General features: G+C 36.8%; 4 protein-coding genes across 5 annotated transcripts; 2 read left to right on the forward strand and 2 right to left on the reverse strand.

The window, feature by feature from the left end:
• The first annotated feature begins 7,118 nt into the window (after positions 1 to 7,118).
• On the forward strand, positions 7,119 to 8,978 carry LOC137391241 (uncharacterized). Its single transcript, XM_068077658.1, has one exon. It carries the CDS (start codon positions 7,119 to 7,121, stop codon positions 8,976 to 8,978), a length of 1,860 nt encoding a protein of 619 aa, XP_067933759.1.
• On the forward strand, positions 8,876 to 10,890 carry LOC137396258 (post-GPI attachment to proteins factor 4-like). The gene has a single exon (XM_068082448.1). The coding sequence runs from the start codon at positions 9,684 to 9,686 to the stop codon at positions 10,884 to 10,886; it is 1,203 nt and encodes a 400-aa protein (XP_067938549.1). The 5' UTR covers positions 8,876 to 9,683; the 3' UTR covers positions 10,887 to 10,890.
• A 466-nt stretch (positions 10,891 to 11,356) lies between these two features.
• On the reverse strand, positions 11,357 to 18,464 carry LOC137396264 (zinc finger HIT domain-containing protein 2-like). Of its 2 annotated transcripts, XM_068082462.1 has the most exons (10): positions 18,422 to 18,464; positions 18,111 to 18,176; positions 16,806 to 16,955; positions 16,342 to 16,472; positions 15,806 to 15,930; positions 15,073 to 15,195; positions 14,242 to 14,451; positions 13,262 to 13,424; positions 11,647 to 11,778; positions 11,357 to 11,488 (listed from the first exon to the last, which is right to left on the reverse strand). In XM_068082462.1, the coding sequence occupies exons 2-10, from the start codon at positions 18,140 to 18,142 to the stop codon at positions 11,385 to 11,387; spliced, it is 1,170 nt and encodes a 389-aa protein (XP_067938563.1). In that variant the 5' UTR covers positions 18,143 to 18,176; positions 18,422 to 18,464; the 3' UTR covers positions 11,357 to 11,384. The 2 variants fall into 2 exon arrangements, with proteins under 2 accessions (XP_067938563.1, XP_067938568.1); XM_068082467.1 differs by lacking the exon at positions 18,422 to 18,464 and having other exon boundaries at positions 18,111 to 18,326.
• A 749-nt stretch (positions 18,465 to 19,213) lies between these two features.
• Positions 19,214 to 22,126, reverse strand: LOC137403866 (glucoside xylosyltransferase 2-like). The gene is made up of 7 exons (XM_068089963.1): positions 21,937 to 22,126; positions 21,622 to 21,784; positions 21,273 to 21,404; positions 20,961 to 21,153; positions 20,350 to 20,499; positions 19,863 to 20,035; positions 19,214 to 19,639 (listed from the first exon to the last, which is right to left on the reverse strand). Exons 1-7 carry the CDS (start codon positions 22,074 to 22,076, stop codon positions 19,508 to 19,510), a joined length of 1,083 nt encoding a protein of 360 aa, XP_067946064.1. The 5' UTR covers positions 22,077 to 22,126; the 3' UTR covers positions 19,214 to 19,507.
• Between the last annotated feature and the right edge of the window lie 274 nt (positions 22,127 to 22,400).

A 22,400-nucleotide genomic window follows, 5' to 3' on the forward strand; every position in this document is an offset into this window, starting at 1 on the left:
TAAAGTTTTAACAATCGGAGAAGGAATAAATCTAAAGTTTCAATAACCAGAGACAAGATTGTCGACAATTCAGCCGAGAACGTGACTTTTCGAACATGCTGGTACAAAAACAAGTTTTGGTGTTTTAATTGAATAAGCTAGATGCATTTTTAGAAAAAAAACCTTCATATTTTGTTAATTGTCTGGGCTAGCATAATCAGAGAAATCCCAATCGCACCAATGGCGTTTAAAAATACATGTTGCAATTTCGATTTATAAAAAAGTCTGTAATAACAATAACACTTTCAAGGCTACGTTTCAAAAATATACGTAAGTATAGCACACAACGACAGCATCTCATAGTTTGTCAGTACCATTACCTTGCCTTCAACCAAACGGCAAACTAATTTGTCGCCTTTTAGTCTAGAATTGTCGCCGGTTTGTCTGCCGTGTCGCCTTTCCGTCTGAAGTTATCGCCTTTCGAACCGAAAGTGTCGCCTAAGTGGCTGTCGCCCTAGTGACTGTCGCCCAAAAGTCCAGTTACCGATTACACATCAACTCCTAATTGACAATGTTGTGCGTTGTGAAGTCTTACTAATAGTGTTTCTGTCGTAGAACATCGCGCTAAACTACATAGAACATCTTCAGACTTTTTCACGGGCTGTTTTTCTTCAGCATAATGTTGCTATAGCATTTGTTGTATATTTTTAGAAATACTCCTGCAGACAAAGTTCTGCAACATAAGTTTGCCAATACTTATTAGAATGTAAGGCTCAAAAAGGATTTCTAACTAGTACATTTGATACTTATTCAGGTTTCGTTGCTTACTGTACAAGACCGGTAGGCCTAAGAACGATTGCCAATTCACATTGTTATGTGTGGTTGTGGAAAAATCATGTTATGCATAACTGATCCGAATCCACACACAACATCAGTGTTGAATTTGCTTGTCATATTATTCTATTTTGACTACGTTTAGTTTGTGCACTTTTGCTTAGCTTGTGGGAACTAATTTGATTATTACTGGTTCAGGTACAAGTGAAGGTGTTAAGCTATTGTAAGCAATACTGATATTTACCAGTAAAACTTACTTCTTTATTCTATAAGTCAAACAATTAAAATACACTACTAACAAAATTCTAAACAATAATACTAATGACAAAAGATTAAAATAGCTAATGAAAGTTACATCCTTACTCGAACGGTCGTCCGGATTTGCTTGGCTCGTTCATGCGGCTGCGAGTTTCGATAGTCAGATGAGAGTCATGGCAGTCCTTACATGTAGAGAGATAGGTAGTAGGGATAGGGGTGTAGAAGAGGCTCAGATGACAAAGAATGAGGCTCCATAGGCAGGGATGAAAGAGAGGCTCCTCAGCAGGCAGAGGAGAGAGGGTCCAAGGAGGCCTTCGGGAAGAGTGAAGGATGGAGATAGAGATGGGTATAGAGATGCTGAGTCATTGGAGATTGGTCTCTTTTATAGATGTCTGGACTCTGCCATGTGGGATGGTTAGCCTGTGGGTGTAGGTTGAGTGTTAAGGTTCAATGCTTTCTGTCAGGCGTATGAAGATATATTGTTTGCGTAAGTTTTCAGCCGGTGCACGTGATGTCGGCATGTAGGGTGGAGCTCGTGACTTACTCGTGGTATCTAGGACATGTTTGACAGGGGTGGCAGATCTATATGTGTGTACTCATTTGATTCGTCTCTAATGTTTTTCTGGTGGTTTTCTGGTGATGGTGATTGGTAGGTTTAATTGCTTCCACTTCTCTTTAATGGTTTCCACAGGCGGTGCTGATGCAGTTTCCATGACTGATTTCTTCCAATTTGGAAGTTTTTAATTTTCTTTTCACGTTTTCAATTATTGGATCTGTTGGCATCTTTATAGCGTCATGCCGCTTGTACGCATTATATGTTTATCCTGTGGTCTGGCTGCATTCTCTATTGGTATATTGTTTTCGCAGTATTTTCATACAACGACATTAACCCAAATTCTGATTATAGAGCTAAAGGTATTCGAATGCTATAAAATGTGCTTAGAGATGAGGCTGGGTTTATTGAAGACTGAATGCTCATCTTCATCTGTAAATGATGAGCAAATAAAGTGCAAACAGTACGCTTTAAATGTTATCACATGTTAATCAAATAATACAAGCAAACTTACAAAAAAAATAAAATGACATATATTATAATAGTCCTTGAATACGAGACGCATGAAATTGAAGCCAGAAAAATCAAAGTTTTCATGTAGCATTTTGCTCAGCCCATTTAGTTTCAACTGTATTATTTTTGCAAAGGTACTTGATTGGTTTGGGGACAACCAAGGTTTATGTTGCATAATTCTTGACGTATGAGGCTGAGCATTTGCTAGCTAATGTTATCTAAGACAATGACAAGATGCATACGCATAAACAGGATGTTGAGTCTGATCTACTTACCTCTTTGTCATTGCTCTAGTCGTTACTCTAATCTAACTCTAATCTTCATGCTTAGTTGCTACAACATTACTTTGGTTTTGAGATCTAGAATTATGACTGCTGAGTAACATTGGTTTTCTGATGCCATGATTCAAACTGTCAAAGAAGAGCAATACGATGAGCTGTTAATGTGTTTTGTATAGTCAGTACTTTACTGTTCCATCTAAAATTCTGCATACATTTTGGCTAAGTTCCTTTATTTGCCCTTTAGCACCTTCGTGCAATCTACTCTGCAAGTTAACATCAACCTCTTTAAGTTTATTTGCCAATAGTAAGTAAGTGAGTGTGTCATCAATTTGCTAAAGTTCCTGAGACCCTAATTGATGCGTCTCAGACAGTCATTCTGCCAGAATCGCAAATGGTTTTGCAATTAAAAAGATGGAAGGTACCTACTACATTTTTTCCAATACAACTACCGATATGAGGCATTAAATATGACAGCCTAGTGAACGGCCACACTAACTGTGAAGTGTAAACCAATATCAAAAGAACAACTGAAATGGCATTAGAATTGATTGGTTGTCACACTGAGTGCAGTCTTTGTTTTTAGCATTTGAGCAGCATTATTAAAATGTGAACAGTATTGTTGAAGCGTAATTAATTACATAAGCCCATAGAGTTATCTTCCCCTAGAGTGATAACTGCGCCTTTAACAACAAGAGCGTTTCCGGTGCCAACAAGGAGCGTTTAGGCCACGCCCCTTTTTTGTGCTTGTCAGTCGTAGTGATTGACAGAACAATAACATCAGCCATAAGAATGATCATGAATTTCCACAATTAAGATAGTAATTATTGCTCATACTAAAGAAATGATGATTATAGCTTATTACTCTAATATATGCTTTTTATTTAAAGCAATTCAATACTTTACTTTGTTATGCCTGACTCCTCCCGGTAGTTCCAACTTTTTTACAGGGCTATTTAATGAGAAGCCAAGATATTTAGTTCTCTTACTTAGATCTAAACAAATCTTGATCCCACCATTTTCTCAACTACCACCATGCTGTTCCCCCATTCTGTTGGTCGATTAGTTTTAAATATTGTATCATTCATGCCCATCTTCTAGTCCGGCTTTACCCTTTTCTCATCATAGCCTAAGTGATTCTTTAACACTTTGAAGCCTGGGCCTGACATAATTCGGAAAGTTGTTTTTCTACCTGATCTTATGCCCCGGCAAATGTCATAAATGTTCTGTGCTGCGTAATTTCGCTTTGTTTTTTTTCATACATTGTGCGTAGCATGTTTGGAGCCTAATTCTGAAGTTTCTAGTTGATTGGTTAATTAGTTTTAGAGATCTAGGCAAAATACTGAGGACACATCTTAACAATTGGAAAACAGGAAACAGCTTCTGACAGAGCATTGGTTTCTAATAACACACTCGACGAAATTGTTTGTAACGAAGGATAAAAAATGGACAAAGCTAGAAAACCTTTCCTCAGCCAAAAGAGCTCAACACTAAAGCTGTTAGTTTTACATTCGTTACAAATATACACACTATCAGACTCGATGTACTGCAATCATGTATTGTCAATTATCTTGAAAACACCACTTTTTTAAAAGAGTGAAAAAACTATTCACTATATTTGATTAATTTTTCTTACTGAGTTTTGCAAGCTCGGAGCTTCAATATGATATTCAGTTCAAAAGTAACTGGGCCATAAGTGCTTCAAGTTTGATGGAAAGTTATTAATACTGTCTTATATTAATATTAATTATACTATTATTATTACTGGACCGTATGAACCTGCTTGGATGGATGCATAAGATTAGGCTTAAGTGTTAAGGTCTGTTGATAGCATGTTAATGTTTTAAAAATCTCATATCTGTAAAACAATTTTTGTATTAAATGAAAAATATCACTTTATCACCATATTACTTTACACTGGTTGTTTTTTTCTAAACAGTAATGTCTATTCTTCAAAAAGAAAATAATAAAATCATTTTATATGTGCAAAATGAAGCGAAACAAAAATATGTTTTTGCTATCATAAGTGATTGGATAGATAGACGTCTGTCCATCTCTCCAATCATCAGTCTTTGAGGTTAGAATAAACGATAACCTTTGACGAGACTACAACTCGTGACATTCAGCTTCGACACTATGCCTCTGCCACTTTAGGTTTTTATGGAACATTTTACATAGTAGGAAGTGAAAAGTTCACATAAATTCTTTGCGTAGTGTGGTATTTATGTTATAAGAAGTACATATATGTTCTAGAAGCGTCTACTGTATAGGCTTTCTAAAGGGATGTTCGACCAAATTTGCTGCAAAGCTTGTTATAAGCTATATTTTGAGTTTTAGATGCGTGGAGTTTGTATTTGAAGTTATAAAAAGCAGGAATGAAAGGTGCTTTGTCAGCTCTGTAATGAGCCACTGCATCAACAGACTTCTCACGAGAACAATGGCATGTACAATTTCTTTTTATTGGCATCATTGATGCTGAACGATCACTTACATCCTGTCAGGATATTTTTTATCTCACCAGCTTCAAACTTTTATGCTTGTGCTTGTAGGTGTTTGCCAAAACTACCAAAACGCTCAACTTTAGAATGTGGGAAAGACCAAAAATGTATTAATCACACCACCTGGATGCAATTCAGATGTTTTGATATGTTTCTAGCATGAGCAAGTAACAGGAAAAAACGGTACAGTTGACTAAGATAATACGAGCATAGTAAAAATACTATTCCTTATAATCAAGAGATACTCATAAAAAACTATAAGAAATAATATTGACTGTCAGATTAGGTGGGTAGCATGTGCTGAAGTTAAAAAAATCCTTATCTTTAACTTGTGTTTAATAATTTCAGTTGTGTGCAATCGCCGTGTGACGAGTTCATAACTTACATATTTTACTTCGAAGTGAATAATTTAGTAGTTTAGTGCGTGTGCACTGTGCACGTGTATGCGTAGGACATTTGTTGAGTCCCCCTTTTTAATCCTTTACTTTTTGTTCTAAGGTTGTTTCACTGTTTGTCACCTTCGTCAGAAATCCTTTAGGCTACAGCTGTCCTTAAATTCACCAACAGGCAATCTGACCTCAGCCGCGCTTATTAAAGGTCAATCCATCCATTGCCTTTTATTTTCTGCAACCAGCCGTATAGGCAGAAGTACCAGACTACATGACCTTTAACGATTGTTTCAACATATACTGGTTAACCCTGGAGTCATCATTTTGACAAACCTATGAAAAATAAAGGAGTTGATGATCTACTTGTACAAGGCTATTCATAATACCTACATAAAACTCATATTTTACTAGTAATATGTTTCAACTTGTGCTAATTTTGGTACACTTCCTGGTGGTACTGGAAACAACTCGAGTTCTTAGAACTTTAATCTGCATTTCTACGAAATATGGACTTGTGTAGTGTCTCTTACATCACTTGGTTTCAAAACATTGTATTTTGAAATGATCAAGTTAGTGACACCCATAACAAATTAAATATTTTTCATTATTTGTTATATTTACTCTGGTGGTACAGTGGTCTAGAACTGATTCTCTGTAACTCCCATTCGTTTTAGAAAATGCCAACTCAGAAAGGCTTGGTCTTTACAGGTTCTCATTGTGTCATGACAAGTCAATTCGTCAATGCATAACCAAACCCTCCAACAGAAGCATATCGTAAAAATTCTGTTTTATGCTGTTTTTATGCACTGTTTTCTATCACATTCTTGGTAGCACTTGTAACATACTAACAACCATTTGTTAATTAACTATGGATTCATCTGCATCACCCAATTTTAAATAGAAACACGCATTTACATAGTTTACCTCCTTTTTGTTTGACATGTCTTCTGTGATTACGTAAATTTCTAAAGCTCATTCTTTGGTCAATGTTTTCTTCAACTGTTAGAAAAACACTTTCAACAGAATCGCTATTTATTAATAGTGCATCTTCATAGGAGCTGCACGAGAAATATTTGGAATTTGTAAAAATAACTAAATGGTAATCTTCTATGACTCAATTAATATTTGCCTTTTCCAGACTGCTTCATGTTTCAAGGTATGTTCAAGCAATGCTTGCAAGTCATTTTTGAGCTTTCTCGGGCCGTTGCTTATACAAGTTTATACATTTGTAATATAGTGTAAAAACAAGCGGTTTTTGCATTTTTAGCTTTATTCAAAAAATTATAAATTTTATTATTTGCTTTCAAGTAAGTGATAGTTCTATTGGTTGCATGTTCATCTGGTGGTCCCACACTTTGCTGTTGGCCACCCTCAGAATTGGGGTGATATTTTTAACATTCTATCAGCAAACTTTTGTACATTACCTAACAACCTCTAATGACAAAGTAGGCTCGGGTTTTAAATATGATGAACATGGTATATTGTGACAGAAAACTGTAAATTGTTTTCATAAGCAACGTTATTTTTTCATCCAGTTGCAAATAGATATTTTACCTCTCTGACCACACAACAAGAATGTTAGATACCATAGAATAGGGACGTCAGACATTGTTTCTTCAAAAATCCATAGACTTAGATTTAAAAATTGGTGATCCTCCGCGTTGAGCTGACTTCTGAGGATGCCTATAGACCTCCCTGGTCATACACCGCTACAGAATCATCATATCAACATATACCGACTTAACTGGTAATCAGTGTTTTATGTATGCTCTGAACCTTCTTTCTCTACACGGAGCTACCCACACTCACAACTAACATGTTCTTCTTTCTTTACATGGAGCTACCCACACTCACAACTAACATGTTATTCTTTCTTTACATGGAGCTACCCACACTCACAACTAACATGTTCTTCTTTTTCTACATGGAGCTACCCACACTCACAACTAACATGTTCTTTCTTTACATGGAGCTACCCACACTCACAACTAACATGTTATTCTTTCTCTACATGGAGCTACCCACACTCACAACTAGCATGTTCTTCTTTCTCTACATGGAGCTACCCACACTCAAAACTAGCATGTTCTTCCTTCTCTACATGGAGCTACCCACACTCAAAACTAGCATGTTCTTCCTTCTCTACATGGAGCTACCCACACTCAAAACTAGCATGTTCTTCCTTCTCTACATGGAGCTACCCACACTCAAAACTAACATGTTCTTCTTTCTCTACATGGAGCTACCCACACTCACAACTAGCATGTTCTTCCTTCTCTACATGGAGCTACCCACACTCACAACTAACATGTTATTCTTTCTCTACATGGAGCTACCCACACTCACAACTAGCATATTATTCTTTCTCTACATGGAGCTACCCACACTCAAAACTAGCATGTTCTTCCTTCTCTACATGGAGCTACCCACACTCAAAACTAGCATGTTCTTCTTTCTCTACACGGAGCTACCCACACTCACAACTAGCATATTATTCTTTCTTTACATGGAGCTACCCACACTCACAACTAGCATGTTCTTCCTTCTCTACATGGAGCTACCCACACTCACAACTAGCATATTATTCTTTTTCTACATGGAGCTACCCACACTCACAACTAACATGTTCTTCCTTCTCTACATGGAGCTACCCACACTCACAACTAGCATATTATTCTTTTTCTACATGGAGCTACCCACACTCACAACTAGCATATTATTCTTTTTCTACATGGAGCTACCCACACTCACAACTAGCATATTATTCTTTTTCTACATGGAGCTACCCACACTCACAACTAACATGTTCTTCCTTCTCTACATGGAGCTACCCACACTCACAACTAGCATGTTCTTCCTTCTCTACATGGAGCTACCCACACTCACAACTAGCATGTTCTTCCTTCTCTACATGGAGCTACCCACACTCACAACTAGCATATTATTCTTTTTCTACATGGAGCTACCCACACTCACAACTAACATGTTCTTCCTTCTCTACATGGAGCTACCCACACTCACAACTAGCATATTATTCTTTTTCTACATGGAGCTACCCACACTCACAACTAGCATATTATTCTTTTTCTACATGGAGCTACCCACACTCACAACTAGCATGTTCTTCCTTCTCTACATGGAGCTACCCACACTCACAACTAGCATATTATTCTTTTTCTACATGGAGCTACCCACACTCACAACTAGCATATTATTCTTTTTCTACATGGAGCTACCCACACTCACAACTAACATGTTCTTCCTTCTCTACATGGAGCTACCCACACTCACAACTAGCATATTATTCTTTCTTTACATGGAGCTACCCACACTCACAACTAGCATGTTCTTCCTTCTCTACATGGAGCTACCCACACTCACAACTAGCATGTTCTTCCTTCTCTACATGGAGCTACCCACACTCACAACTAGCATATTATTCTTTCTTTACATGGAGCTACCCACACTCACAACTAGCATGTTCTTCCTTCTCTACATGGAGCTATCCACACTCACAACTAACATGTTCTTCTTTCTCTACATGGAGCTACCCACACTCACAACTAACATGTTCTTCCTTCTCTACATGGAGCTACCCACACTCACAACTAGCATGTTACCTTGCTTTTGCTCAATTTGGGTCATGATATTAAAGCTACAACAGATAATGTACTAATACATAATGCTGATGCAAGTGTCTAACTTCTGCAGTCCCACTTTTGCATACAGTCGTAGCCCGACAACTTTATTAATCTATAATTGTTTGTGTTGCAGCTTACCAGGTGAGCAAAGGCTTAAAAACCTATGGAACTTATTGCCACATTTAGTTTCGTATAATAGCATATAATTTCCATTAGGTATTACTGCAGTTCTGCTTTCCATGTCGTCCAACTGCTATAATCATGTTTCAATACTATATGCAGGCAAGCCGTCAATATGGTAAAGAGTATTACATATCACACTATATGTTATATATTTAATGCTATGTATAATTATTGCTTCACATAAACATTCCTACCTGCCTAACAGTTTCCATTTAAACAGACTTTGAAGCAATATGCTGGCTGACTGAGAATGGTACCACACACAGACTGCACTTGTTATGTTTTACCTCTATCGAAAATGCTTTATGCTTTGCTTGGGCTTTGTCTCTTCGATGCTCCTGACTAGCTCAGCTTAGACAAGCATTACTAAAAAGGTCTTGTAAGCTCAGCAGTGCTAAGTGGATCATGCATGAATCAATGCTGACCACCAACCAGCTATATTTATCACATTCATCGCCATATGCATTGACATTTAGTTGTACATGTCAGCAAGTTGATCTCATTTTGTATAAAAAGGCATAAATAACTCATGATTATTCTATTGCAGGATCACGACGATGTCATTGCAGCTAGTTCGAGGGATCACATTGTTTGCAAGAAAGCATTTTATATTCTTTCTTATAATTATTGTGACATTTGGTGTGGTGTTGCCTTTGCTGCTAAGAGAAAACCGACACTCTCTATACTCGAGATGGCTAGCTAACAATCTCAATTCCTCAAGAAAACTAAAGTTATACAGAGATGAAAATGATGTAAGATATCGTGTCGAACAGTTGTATTTGAAGAATCTTACAGATAGAAGACTCAACCTTATCAGTTGGGAAAATAATACGCGCATCAAATTATTAGTAGCAATTGTTACTACTTCTCGTATGCTACATGGTAGTGGATATCATCAAGCGTACAAACCATACTACCTTACACAGGTTGTATCTCGATATGCCAAGATAAAGAAGAATCGGTCTACGGGCCAAGCTACAGATATTGCCATTGTTTTGTGTGATGTTGATGCCAACAAACACACAGAGGCAGCTTCACTAGCTTCAATCGTTGAGGTTTTACACATTCCAGTTTTGCATGGCGAACATTTGAATAAGTTTGAATTGGAAAAGCGTGATTATGGCAATTGCCTAAATTATTCTTTAGGGCGTCAGGCTGATTACATATTGTTGGCAGAGGATGATGCGCTACCTCACCATGATCTGCTTGACAAGCTGGATCATCTCTTCATGGACAGATTGCCAAGGATGCGCGCCCCTTTTGGCTATATCAAATTATTTCACCCTTCTAGATTGAACGGTTTCATCACCCCCAACGTTAATAGAATCCTTGAGTGGTTTGCTCTTGCAGGCTTATTGGAACACATTACCACTGCCCTTCTTTATGTATCTCAGCTAAACAAAGACACCGCTTGGACTACACGGTTGCCAAGACTCGTCTACTTCATTCTACTCTTACTCGCAGTCGGTCGGATAAATGTCCTATCGTTGAGGTCGATATCACCATATCTGTACAGACTAGTTTGGGCTCCGAACTGTTGTACTCCAGCACTAATATTCACACCTTCTAGCGGTAAGCTAATAGTCAACTACCTTAACAATGTAACCTGCGAAGAGCACTTTGCCAAAGATTCTGCCCTGGATCTGTTCACCAGTGCCACGGGTTTACGGAATTGGTTTTTTGAGCCTAAACTCTTTACACACATTGGCGTCTATACAACACGTAGAAATAGTGTTGTTGATCCAGACATTGTTGACTAAAAGTATCGGATTTATTTATAATTTTATATTTAAAGCAAGTTATTGATTCCCTCCTGATTATGATCACAAAATGAGTTTTTCGATTATCGTATACTATTATTGATTTTTCAATATGCTATTGCTTCTCTCCGTATTACAATCTTTGTTCTTCCTAATTCTTAGTCAAATCATGTGCTCCTTAATTATTAAAATATATGTACACCAATAATAATTTTTCAATTCAATATTTTTACATATTCAATGGCAATACATATTAAAGGGTTGAAAGGAGAATTATGTCAGAAAGTTGTCAAGCAAACGCCTTGTCAATTTAATCAAGCGAGGGTATAGAGCTTAGAATAGATTCTTAGTGATATTGTCAATGAAAATTGTCGATGAAAATTGTCACCAAAGTCCATTCTATTGAAACAGATTATGTCAGTGAAAATAAATCTATTGAGTGTAGTCTCAATGTGGCATTGCACTCAATACTGTCATTGCACTTTGGAAATAATTTGGCTATTCTAATATCTCTATCTTTGCATGATCAGCCTTCTTTCCTTTTTTGGTTTTGATTTGCTCTGCAACAACTTCATGTTGGGATAATTCCAAAAGTAGTCGATCTAAAATGACAATAAAATAAGCTGTATTTGTAACGCCAGGTAGCCATTTCACTTGCCCGATGTGAAATGGCTACCTAGCTCTGTAACTAAATAATCATGGATATAAACTAGTGGTAAGGACACTTCGTCTATTCAAATATCGCGAACAAGTAGCTCACCCTTCTCCATGACTATCTCCGCAATAAGTGAAGGAGTGTTGACCTCCGCGTGAGTCAATACCCAACTGCTGTAGTAATCCAATTTCTTTTTTATTAGTAACAGCTGCTTTCTTCCATCAGCACCATCAGCATCTTAAAATTAATTGTCACACTCATAGTTAGGAGACATATTACTAGTTCAACACCCTTTAGCATTGCAAGTATCAGAGCAAAAACAGCTTTCACACCAGAATACAAATTATTTGTAGATTGTTCTGGTATATAGAATTGTAACTAATAATAGTTCATACAAATTGTTCAATCATTTAGGAAATATGTCAAACCGATATTTAGGCATTGGCAGTATATGTCAGATATCAGTATATCCCAGATATAGAAATCCTTCTTCGACACGCACTTGCAACATACTGTACAGTCAAACCCCTAGCTGTACAGTCAAACCCCTAGCTGTACAGTCAAACCCCTAGCTGTACAGTCAAACCCCTAGCTGTACAGTCAAACCCCTAGCTGTACAGTCAAACCCCTAGCTGTACAGTCAAACCCCTAGCTGTACAGTCAAACCCCTAGCTATGACTGCCTCAAGCTTTCTCACACTTATTCTCACTCTACATTTGAAGTAGTTTTTAACATGCAAAGTTTCAAGTTTCTTCAAGCAATCCAGTTTTCTAAGTGAATGTGAAGAGGCTGACCCAAATTAAACACAAACAATGCAAAAATAGTAAAAAAATATAAGCTAAATTAGTTTAAACTTCAACTAGTCTGCGTTAGAGTAAATCATGCCAAGTATTTTACAAACTACGGTCTAGCTCTAAAGCTACATATTGCACAGCTCGTACATGTACTTACATATGCATATTGCTGAGGTGAAATGACAATAAAGGTTTTAATTGTCACTTTACCTTACATACATGCAATCAGAAGTATAAGCTTGGCAAAACCCCCTTTTCAGGGCTTATTACACTATTTAATAGAATTCTAATAGTTTTTCACATAACCATGTATGACGCATTTGCTTTGCTGTGTAATTACTTGCAGCATGTATTAAAGGGTTACTCAGATATGGAATGAATTAAGCAAATTAAGACATGTTCTTATGGGAATATTCGCTATAACGTGTGACTGTTTTGACATATGAAGAAGACCCGGAATGAATTAATTTCATAAGTTTTACTGTACGTGAATTCTATAAACTCATCAACAATTTGAATTGAAGCAGAAATAAAACATTTGATACGGTGGGGCAATGGGTTCTCCTTGGTCTGATAGCACCTCAAAGCACTTACCACACAACCTCTATTCGAACACCATAGAACTCTATTTTTCAACCCTTCTCCTATAGCGGTATTCAAATAAAGGTGGCGGTCAATTAAAGGTTTTATGGTATTTACAAAAATATTTCTCTTGATTTTAACCATATGAGTAATGGTTAAAATAGCTGGGTGGTAAAGCAGGAAAGCAAAGTGCTAGAAACGCTTGTCTAACTATTTACATAACCATAATAAATACTTGATCCAGTAATGAGTAATTGTAGAATGTTGAGATGAGCTACCTTGACAGAAACTTGATAGTCAGCAAACATGGTAAACAAATGAATGAACAATGAGAACTAACCAACCTTTTTTAAGTTCACCGCGAGCGTTGTCTACGAGGAGGCTGAGGTCTGAAAAGGCCATAAGCATATAGTCATTAGTGCATGCCTCTTCTGGACCTTGAAGTATGAGCACAAGATTATCCAACACTTCGGCTATGTGCTCCATTGATATGAACAAATCCTCTAGCTGCAAACATAATAGGGAGTCTTCATAGGAGACGTTGAAATAGTAGAAGCGCTAGTTGGCATGGCATGTTATGTGTTTTCAGCGCCTAACAACCGAAGACAACTGAGCAATCCTAAACTTTTAACTAAAGATGCTCGATTATACCTTTAAAGATGAACTTACACAAAGTCTTAATAGAATTTATCAGAAAGCCGGTATTTTGCTCTCATTTAACATTATTTTGATGTTTGAGGTGATCTGATTGTCAGGATGTTTCAAGATTAAAATTCACAAAACTTAATCACGATTAAAACTCTCAGAAGAAAATTAGATGCGAAATTACGCCTATCGGCTGTGTTGAAGTAAGACTATAGAACTATATATATTATTAGAACTATAGATGTCATGACATTGTCATTAACCGTGATTAAGTTTTATTGATTTTAATCTTGAAACATCCCTTGTTTGATCACCTCAAACAATCACAAATGATAAAAAATACCGATACTTTCTGAAGAAATTTACTGAAATTTCGTGAAAGTTCATTGTTAAGCAGTAACATATACTATTTTTTTGTAATTTACAAAAACAACAGAAAATGAAAGAATTGGGTCACAGACATGACAATGAGTAAAAACAAACATGGACGAATGTTGAGTAGCGTACGAGTCACAAGCTTGCAACCAAGTAACTGCAAAAGTTAGACACTCAGTAAAAAATTCAAAATTTTTCAAGAATTATTCGATTATGAAGCGAGTGTTCTATCAAATCCTCAGTCAAGTGAAACAGAATCTAAACAACTTCGGAAATCTTTTTCAAATTCTAAACACTACTCTACCTTTTTCACTGATGTGCACAGCTTGCGAATGGCTTGAGCTGTCGAGTCACAATTGTCAGCTTTGAGGAGCACATCAGAAATAGAGACTAGGTCCTCAGTGCACTGCACACTCATATCCTGGTGCTCCCCGTTGTACCTCATAACGATGAATGTGTAGGCGAGTGCTATGTTCACCATGTTGAACTTGATACACTCCAAAGGCTCCGACTTCTATAGTAAAGATATTACTAGAGTAGTAATGTGTCTTCTACACTAATAGCAGACTATTAAATGGCTGAACACATGGCTAGTGCTTGATTAGTGGTAAGCAGTCTCAATATACAACTGATAGAGGCATTCAAGCATCCTGTTAGGGCGACATAAAAACTGGGAATGTGAACAATCCATCTAGAAAACAAATCAAAAGCATAGAGCAGTTAAACACGAAGCAGATGGAAGATTATATCCTTTGTTACCACCACCATAGCCAACTTTAAAAGTAGGCAAAACAAATTATATGATGACAAACATTATCTTTCGTAGTTAAATAAATCAACAATGTGATAACTTTGTTTCGTACTAGGCATGACAACAAACAAGCTATAAACAAATATCGCTTTTACTAACAATAATGTTTCGTTTTTCCTCTGCAACATCCTTAAAAATCTAGGACCTAACTCTTTAGAAAATTAATCATCTCAATGGTGCAGAAACATAAAATTCATGGTCAAATATCTCAGATATGAAAAAAAAATTAAAATTGAAAATTTATTCAAACCAAAACCTTTAACTAATGCAACAGTTATGGAAAGTAAAACAAGACTATTTTACATACGACCTCCAAGCCCTTACACAAAAATTGGAGAATGGTTGTATTTTAGTAGATATCTTAGGAAAGTTATATTTCGACAAATCTTGAGATTCCTCCTTTTCAGGACATCGCTTGAGCTCTGTTACCAATGGCTTTTTTTCTTTCTATAAACATAATACCAGCAACAATCGGTGTGCCAATCAACAAATAACTGCTTGATAACTACTAACTCTATGTGTAGCCTGACCTGTTCACATGATGCAGAGGTTTTAGTATTACAGCTGTACACATGATGCAGAGGTTTAGTATTACAGCTGTACATGTGATGCAGAGGTTTAGTATTACAGCTGTACACGTGATGCAGAGGTTTAGTATTACAGCTGTACATGTGATGCAGAGGTTTAATATTACAGCTGTACACGTGATGCAGAGGTTTAGTATTACAGCTGTACACACAAAGTCATTTATGATGCCTGATTCAAAAGTTATGACCTTCTGCTGAGTTTCCAATAAAATATCCAAAGAATCGGCAAGCGTTAGGTTTTTGGTTCTAGATAGCTAGCCTGCAGGCGTAGAAGATCTCTTAATCATAATTTTAGCTCATAGTTATAAAATGGATCGCATTTATTTGTACTCATGTTAGTATAGACTCTTCAGAATACAATACAATTACACTATAAACAGTCAATAATGAAACCAAACATATACCTGGTTGTACATGTGAAACAGAGTCTCTAAATCTTGTAGGCAGAATGAGTTACTAGTAATATTTACCTTATATGTCCACCATGGCAGCCATTCTACCACAATGTCACTAAAGTTCTGTTCTTTCACAAGATTCGTAAACTCTTGTCGCTCTTTGTCTGATAACTGTTCCCATATTCTTTGAGGATCACTCTCTTTATGGAGAAATACAATGTATAAGGGATTCATATGAAAGAGACATGAAATATACAACAAAACTTCAAGGGAAAATGCGCAGTGCGAGGTTATGCTTAAGCACAGGGTTGTTGACAGCGATAAGTTGAACTTGATTGATGAAAAATATAGCTACTGCTAAACTATATGCTATGTAATGTTTAATTCGCCTTGTAAATTACATGTGGAGTAAAGTATTTCTTCGAATTGAGCCAGCCTAGCAAAATTTAACATATTGAATTATTATCTATGGATGTATTCATCAGGCACAAAATACTTTGAAAGCAATTGAAAAAAGTCGATAAGTCGATCATCATAGAATTATACTTGTAGTGTACTTATGCTTGCTTAGACTGCTTCACTAGCGTCCAAGAAAACTACATCCTGCATACCTAGATCAATGCCTGAGAGGCGTGAGGCCAGATTCGCTGTCTCTTGCTCGTGTCGCATATGTTCATCATCTTCTATGCAGTCTTCTTCAAACTGCTGCAGCATAGCTAACATTGCCTGCTTCTCTGCTTCACTGATCAACATGGATAAAGCTCAATAAAACAAACGCAACAGCAGTAGACAAAGACTAAAAAAAGCTTGAATATATATATATACTATATATATGTTATATTTAAAGTTGAAACAATGATTTTTATAATGTATGAAATGAATATTGAGCGTTAGATGCACTATGTATGAGTTTTGAATGTAGTTGACAGCAAAACAAGTAAATCCTTGTTTGACGATTAAATAAAAAGATCGTAATGAATAATTGAAGCCTGAGAGAAAAACTATAGCATCTTAGGAAATGTTAACCTAGAATAAAATGATGAAAAGACATTCAGCAATACAAAACCAAAATTACCTAGCGTTGGTCTGTTGAAGTTGCTGTAACACATTTGACTCATAAAATTTCTCTGAGCATTTTTCATGTGATGTGTGTTGATAACATTTTAAACTGCAGTAGGGTATCTGGCATTTTGGACACGTGTAGGAGGCCTTCTGCCGATTGCATCTGCAAAAATGGTTTGCAGCTACACCAGCTTTTACGTACAGATTCTACAAACTACAGAGTACAAAACTGCGACAGATTCTGGATGTGAACACCCGGATTGCAAACTGGATCCACGACTTTATCACTAATAGCAGACCAAATTTCTTAGTCAGCGGTGAGTACTTCACAGAACTGCCAGTAACATCGGGAGTACCTCGAGTGCTTAGACCAACATTTCTCCTTATATACATAAACTACTTACTCAGTGCTGTTAACTGTTGTGTTAGTCCTTCCGCTGACGACACATTAGTGAGATAAAAGAGTAAACTCTGTTAATGATGCTACTAACTTCCAGTCAAACACAAATGCTGTATATAACTGAGTCTCTAAGTAAGAAATGCCCGTCAACAACTCAAAATGCCATGCAATTGTTTTCGGCAACAGGAGCATGCTTCCAACCAAAAGACTTGAAGATACACTCTTGGAATGGAAGAAGGAAACGAAATATCTGGGTGTCACCCTACAGACTGACCTCAGATTTGAAAAACAAAACCCAAAAAGCCCGAAAGATCCTTGGCATGCTGAAATATATACTATATGATGCCCTAAACAAAAGCGTCTAGCAGCATACACCAACCTATGCAAACCAGTTCTAAAATATGCAGACACGGCATGGGATCTGTCTTTAAAGAGTACCATTCATGATGTTGAAATAGCACAGAAGTGCTATATGATTCTGAACAAAACATAAAAAAGGGAAAGTGTAAGTTATGCACAAAATGAACTAGTCCTGCAAAACGCTTCAAAAATGATGGAAAGATCACAGGTTGAATTTGCTAACTCGTATCCTGCAAGCAGAGGACACTCACAGTTCACTCTCAGTAACCTATGAAGAGAGAGTAGATGATCGTACAATGATGAAAATGACTAAAAAATCAGCAGCTCATAGAAAGCCAGCATCAATTTATGTGAACTCCAGGTGCTACCACGGGCTTTCTACCAAGGGCCATACATGAACAGAAAGGCAGCCCAACTGACAGCCAATCATGATCATTGGTATTGCTGAACCCCGAACCAAATACATCATAACACACTGCTAAACATATGAAGCACTCTCACTACACCAACAAAAAACAAAAATATTCTACTTCATCAGAGGTAATTCAGGGGACTTACATTTTACAAATCGCTTGTTGACGAGAACTCATGCTTTAGGTCACGAACGTTAGGCTTAGGCAAATTCTAAAACAAAGATGATAATAAGCAAATTTTTAATTAACGGTCATATATCTAAAAAATGATATGAGTATGTAATTTATGCCATTTTGACACAATAAACTATGTTTATATACACCATATTCTTGCTTTATGAAGATTTGGTACAACCCATTCGAATATATAGCAAATGTAAACTTTCAACTATTAAAGCATTGTAATACTAAATCGTTGGTACAAAAATTAAGAATATTTTAGCTCTACAACCATACGCGTGTTTACGGGCAATATTCTCTCTCAAGCAGGCCATTCGATATCAGGTGAAACTAAGCAGCGTTGGGTTTTTCCTTACAGAAACACTTACAATACTGATAAGTGGATTCGCTAAAACCCGTTGTGCAACGATTTTCATAATGACAGCAGAAGACAATTCCTTTACAAGAACGTTGAGAGTAATCATTGTTACTAGCCTAAAGATCAATCGTTTATTAAATTTAGTAATTCCATTGATTAATTGGTTTCGTTTTATCAATTGTTCCAGAAAAAAATTTAACGATGCCGTTTTACTTTTTACACTTCATCTAAAGAGTAAGGGTAAATGTTTTGCGTCTGGAGATTATTCATCTTGTTATATAGCATTAGACACATGGGGGCTGCAGCATGTTTTACATGCGATATGTGGAGATACATCAAACAATGAACAAAAATATATTTAAACAACCTGGCTGAACTAGATTGTGTGGTTTTGTAAGTCTAACAATGGTAGATTTATAGATTTATATGCTTTTCAAATTATCTCAAAAGGTTGGAATTAGCTTATACGTACTATGGATAAAGATTCTAATTTGGGAATGAAATTTTGGTATGCGTGCAATATGTATCCAACATAGCCAGGTGGTAAGCCTAGGTTGGCTTACATTCGCCAAAATGAAAAATTTTTGGTTAAAACTGCTTAGAAAATGATGGTTCTAAGAGGAATGAGGCAAGAGTTACTTGTCAGCCCTTTTGTCCCGATTGCTGCTCAAATTAATGCCACTGGTGCGAATTAGTGTAAGGTTTTGAAGAAAGACATGAGCATTATTTGTATTCTGTAAAAAAAGTGTAACTAAAATAAAATTATGAGATCATTGAAGACTACAACAAGGAAAAAAATATATAACAACAACATAAATCACGCTGAACATCTTGGAAAATAATAAAGATGAGAACACTTTTTAACGAATGATGCAACCGTAAGGAAATGAGCAAACCTCTATAAATTGTATGTCAACTATACACAGTAAAGCAAATTACAGAAACATCTCAAAACTTATAGTTCCAACAAAACAACAGCTCAAACTAGCATAAACAAATGGAGTCTAGTGCGCAAAAAGGCGAAAGCGTTTACAAAAGAGATCTTTAACAGCTTGACACCTCCCTTCTGTTCCATCTAAAGCATCCAGCTTTGCCTCCATAGACCGCAGTAGCATATCAAGTCCATCAAACTTGTACTAAAAGGAAGCAATACTATTCTATCAACGGTAGAATTTGTCAAGTAAAATCATAAAGACTAAGAACTTAGAACTTCTCTCTTATACACTTTCAGAAATGGTGTCTTAGTATGGCTTGATTTAACATTCCGAATAAATATACATGGTAAAATAACATTGCTGAAATTATTATATGCCAGAAAACACAGAACAGCAAAAATTAGTTGCAACAGATATAACGTACCTCCTCAAAAGCATCATATATCGCTTTGAACTGCGGGTGCTTGTCGTTATGAAGGACTCCTCGGTTGCCGTGGAGCACACTGATGCCGTCCTGCTCAGCCACTTTGCATACACTCATGTACATGCAATGGTCAGGTCGGTAATTCCAGTTGCACTCATAGATGTACACAAACTCTGAAAATCAAATACACTCATGTACATCCAATATTGGGTGGGTAATTATCGTTACATTTGCAGGTGTACAGTAACCATGGCAATTAACTAAAACTAAATATTTAGAATAATATAACAGCCACTTGTTGGGCAAAACTTCCCTTGTTATTAAAATATTGGAGGTTTGCATTTCAATATTACATAATTAGCCCTTCTTATATTCTGCTAGCCATTGCATAGAACGGATGATACATATCAAATAACAAATGCCTTCTTAAGAAGGAAGGACTATCAACTATTCTGAAAGACAGAATCGAAGTTAGCGCAGGACGCACCTGGATAGTGATGGAACAAGATGTTGAGGAGATCTTGGTCACCCCATGTAATGTTGTACTTGTATCTTGTCAAGTAGTCATTCATATGCTCCAACCAAGTGAATGCCCTGATTCTTGTCATATTCATTAGCATGACTCCAGAATTTATGCCTTCAACAATCACAAACGCAAATTTACCAGTGTAAGTGCTACTCACTCATCCAACCACATCTCTAATCACAAGCATAACATATTTAGCATTCAAATAGTATTCAGTAGCCTCAGCAGGTAATGTGAATCAAAATTCTATAATCATTGGATTGAACTATGTCAGCTGTTGTGACCCTGTTGTGAGTCGCTGTGACCCTGTTGTGAGCTGTTGTGACCCTGTTGTGAGCCGCTGTGACCCTGTTGTGAGCCGCTGTGACCCTGTTGTGAACTGCTGTGACCCTGTCGCCAACTGCCGTGACCCGATTATTAGTTGCTGTGACCCCATAGTCAGCAGCCGTGACGCCGTTATCAACTGCTGTTGTAACCCATTTGTCAGCTGCTGCGACCTGACAACCGCCTATACAAGTTGTTCATCCACTAAAAAAAATGAATAGATAACTCTCAGTATTGGTAAGACTTACCAAGCCGTCCATAGTAGGGGTGCCTCGCAAATCTGTTATACCAGCCAGCACTGGCGGATTCATGTTCAGGCGCTACAGCAGCTAGCTGACTTGAGTTGAAATGCTTAAAGTGATCCCAGACATCTTGCACGGGTCTCATCAGAAGTATGTCCGTATCTATATATAATATGGAGTCGACCTCGGCCAGTAGTGTCTATAACACCCGCCCACATGATACTATGAGCTAAGTACTTCCATAAAGATTTATAGCTCTAAGCATACGGAATGTAATCACTAAAAATGTTTGATTAGCTAAGGCATGGTGAAGCTTACCGGTATAAACAGTCGTTGCGTAGCGCACGTTTTGAAAAGCTTTTTCCACTCTTGAAACCGATCAGGCGGATAGGTGATACGATAAAGTCTGTACTTAAATTTGGATCTAATTTCATTGGGCCAGCTGGCAAACTGAAAAGGATGACAGAATATTAGGTCAACGAATAGCCTATGTAACATTCAGTAAATTAGTTATATTATATATTTCTTCAGTAGTTAGTGTTGCCGTACTACGCATATGAAAATGCATATTCTAGATTATCATTAGCTGGGTAACTAATAATTAAAATTGAAATGCTTACATCAAATACTCGACAAATACTTGACAAAATACTTGACAAATGCTTACATCACTGTGAAAGCTAGCCATAAGTTCATCTTCAGTGAATACATGTATAAAGACATTAGGAGATGATGTCACCATTATTGCTTTAACAGCGACTACTGTTTCTGGCTGTCTATCTCCGCATGCAACCACACCAACATGCACCCAGTCAGGGTGCAATAACTCTCTACAAACAGCAAAAAGTCTAAAGTTTGTACTTACTTTACTTGTAGTAACTTACTGCATTGGTTAATGTTACAGGTGATTTGTAAACCCACAAGAACAAGGTTCAGAAGCAAGCTTGCTAAAGAGATAGTAGGTGTGTGATATATTGAGTACCTTTGTTGTTTATCAGAATCAGCACAGCCATTGTCCTTCTCACAATGTTCTACCTTGACGGTGCTGCCATCTGAACCCAAGTCAATAGCATAAATTTGCAACTGTATTGCAAAAAGGTGCAGAAACCAAAACCACAACATGGAAAGCGCTGGTCTTGTAATGCACACGATCCTTTCCTATCTATAATTTTAAAGATGAAACAGATACTGTACTACAAAAACATGTGAAAGCATAATCTTGGACAAAAAAGCTTGCAGAAGCTTTTGTTATAACAGCTACTTTTACATCAGTAATAAAAAATATTGAGAAAATTTAATTACAACACTGGTACTAGAACAGTAGCAATTACTATTGGGTGAAACAATACATAATTGGATAATTATTATAGTTTGGTAAGTAGTACTGAATACTGCACTCATTCAAACATTACAATATAAATATATTAATATAATATGAATATTTCA

Source organism: Watersipora subatra, chromosome 1 (genome assembly GCF_963576615.1).
Source record: "Watersipora subatra chromosome 1, tzWatSuba1.1, whole genome shotgun sequence".
Lineage (NCBI taxonomy): Eukaryota > Metazoa > Bryozoa > Gymnolaemata > Cheilostomatida > Watersiporidae > Watersipora > Watersipora subatra.

What these genes read in the sequence shown, in the direction of transcription:
- LOC137391241 (XM_068077658.1), top strand. Translation starts at nt 7,119, where the DNA reads ATGTTCTTCTTTCTTTACATGGAGCTACCCACACTCACAACTAACATG.
- LOC137396258 (XM_068082448.1), top strand. Translation starts at nt 9,684, where the DNA reads ATGTCATTGCAGCTAGTTCGAGGGATCACATTGTTTGCAAGAAAGCAT.
- LOC137396264 (XM_068082462.1), bottom strand. Translation starts at nt 18,142, where the DNA reads ATGAGTTCTCGTCAACAAGCGATTTGTAAAAT. An exon ending in AACCATTCTCCAATTTTTGT is followed by an intron (nt 14,452 to 15,072) that starts GTAAGGGCTTGG and finishes TCTTTACTATAG; the next exon opens with AAGTCGGAGCCTTTGGAGTG. An exon ending in TCGCGGTGAACTTAAAAAAG is followed by an intron (nt 11,779 to 13,261) that starts GTTGGTTAGTTC and finishes ATTAATTTTAAG; the next exon opens with ATGCTGATGGTGCTGATGGA.
- LOC137403866 (XM_068089963.1), bottom strand. Translation starts at nt 22,076, where the DNA reads ATGTTGTGGTTTTGGTTTCTGCACCTTTTTGCAATACAGTTGCAAATT. An exon ending in TGGCTAGCTTTCACAGTGAT is followed by an intron (nt 21,405 to 21,621) that starts GTAAGCATTTGT and finishes CATCCTTTTCAG; the next exon opens with TTTGCCAGCTGGCCCAATGA. An exon ending in CTTGTTCCATCACTATCCAG is followed by an intron (nt 20,036 to 20,349) that starts GTGCGTCCTGCG and finishes TTTGATTTTCAG; the next exon opens with AGTTTGTGTACATCTATGAG.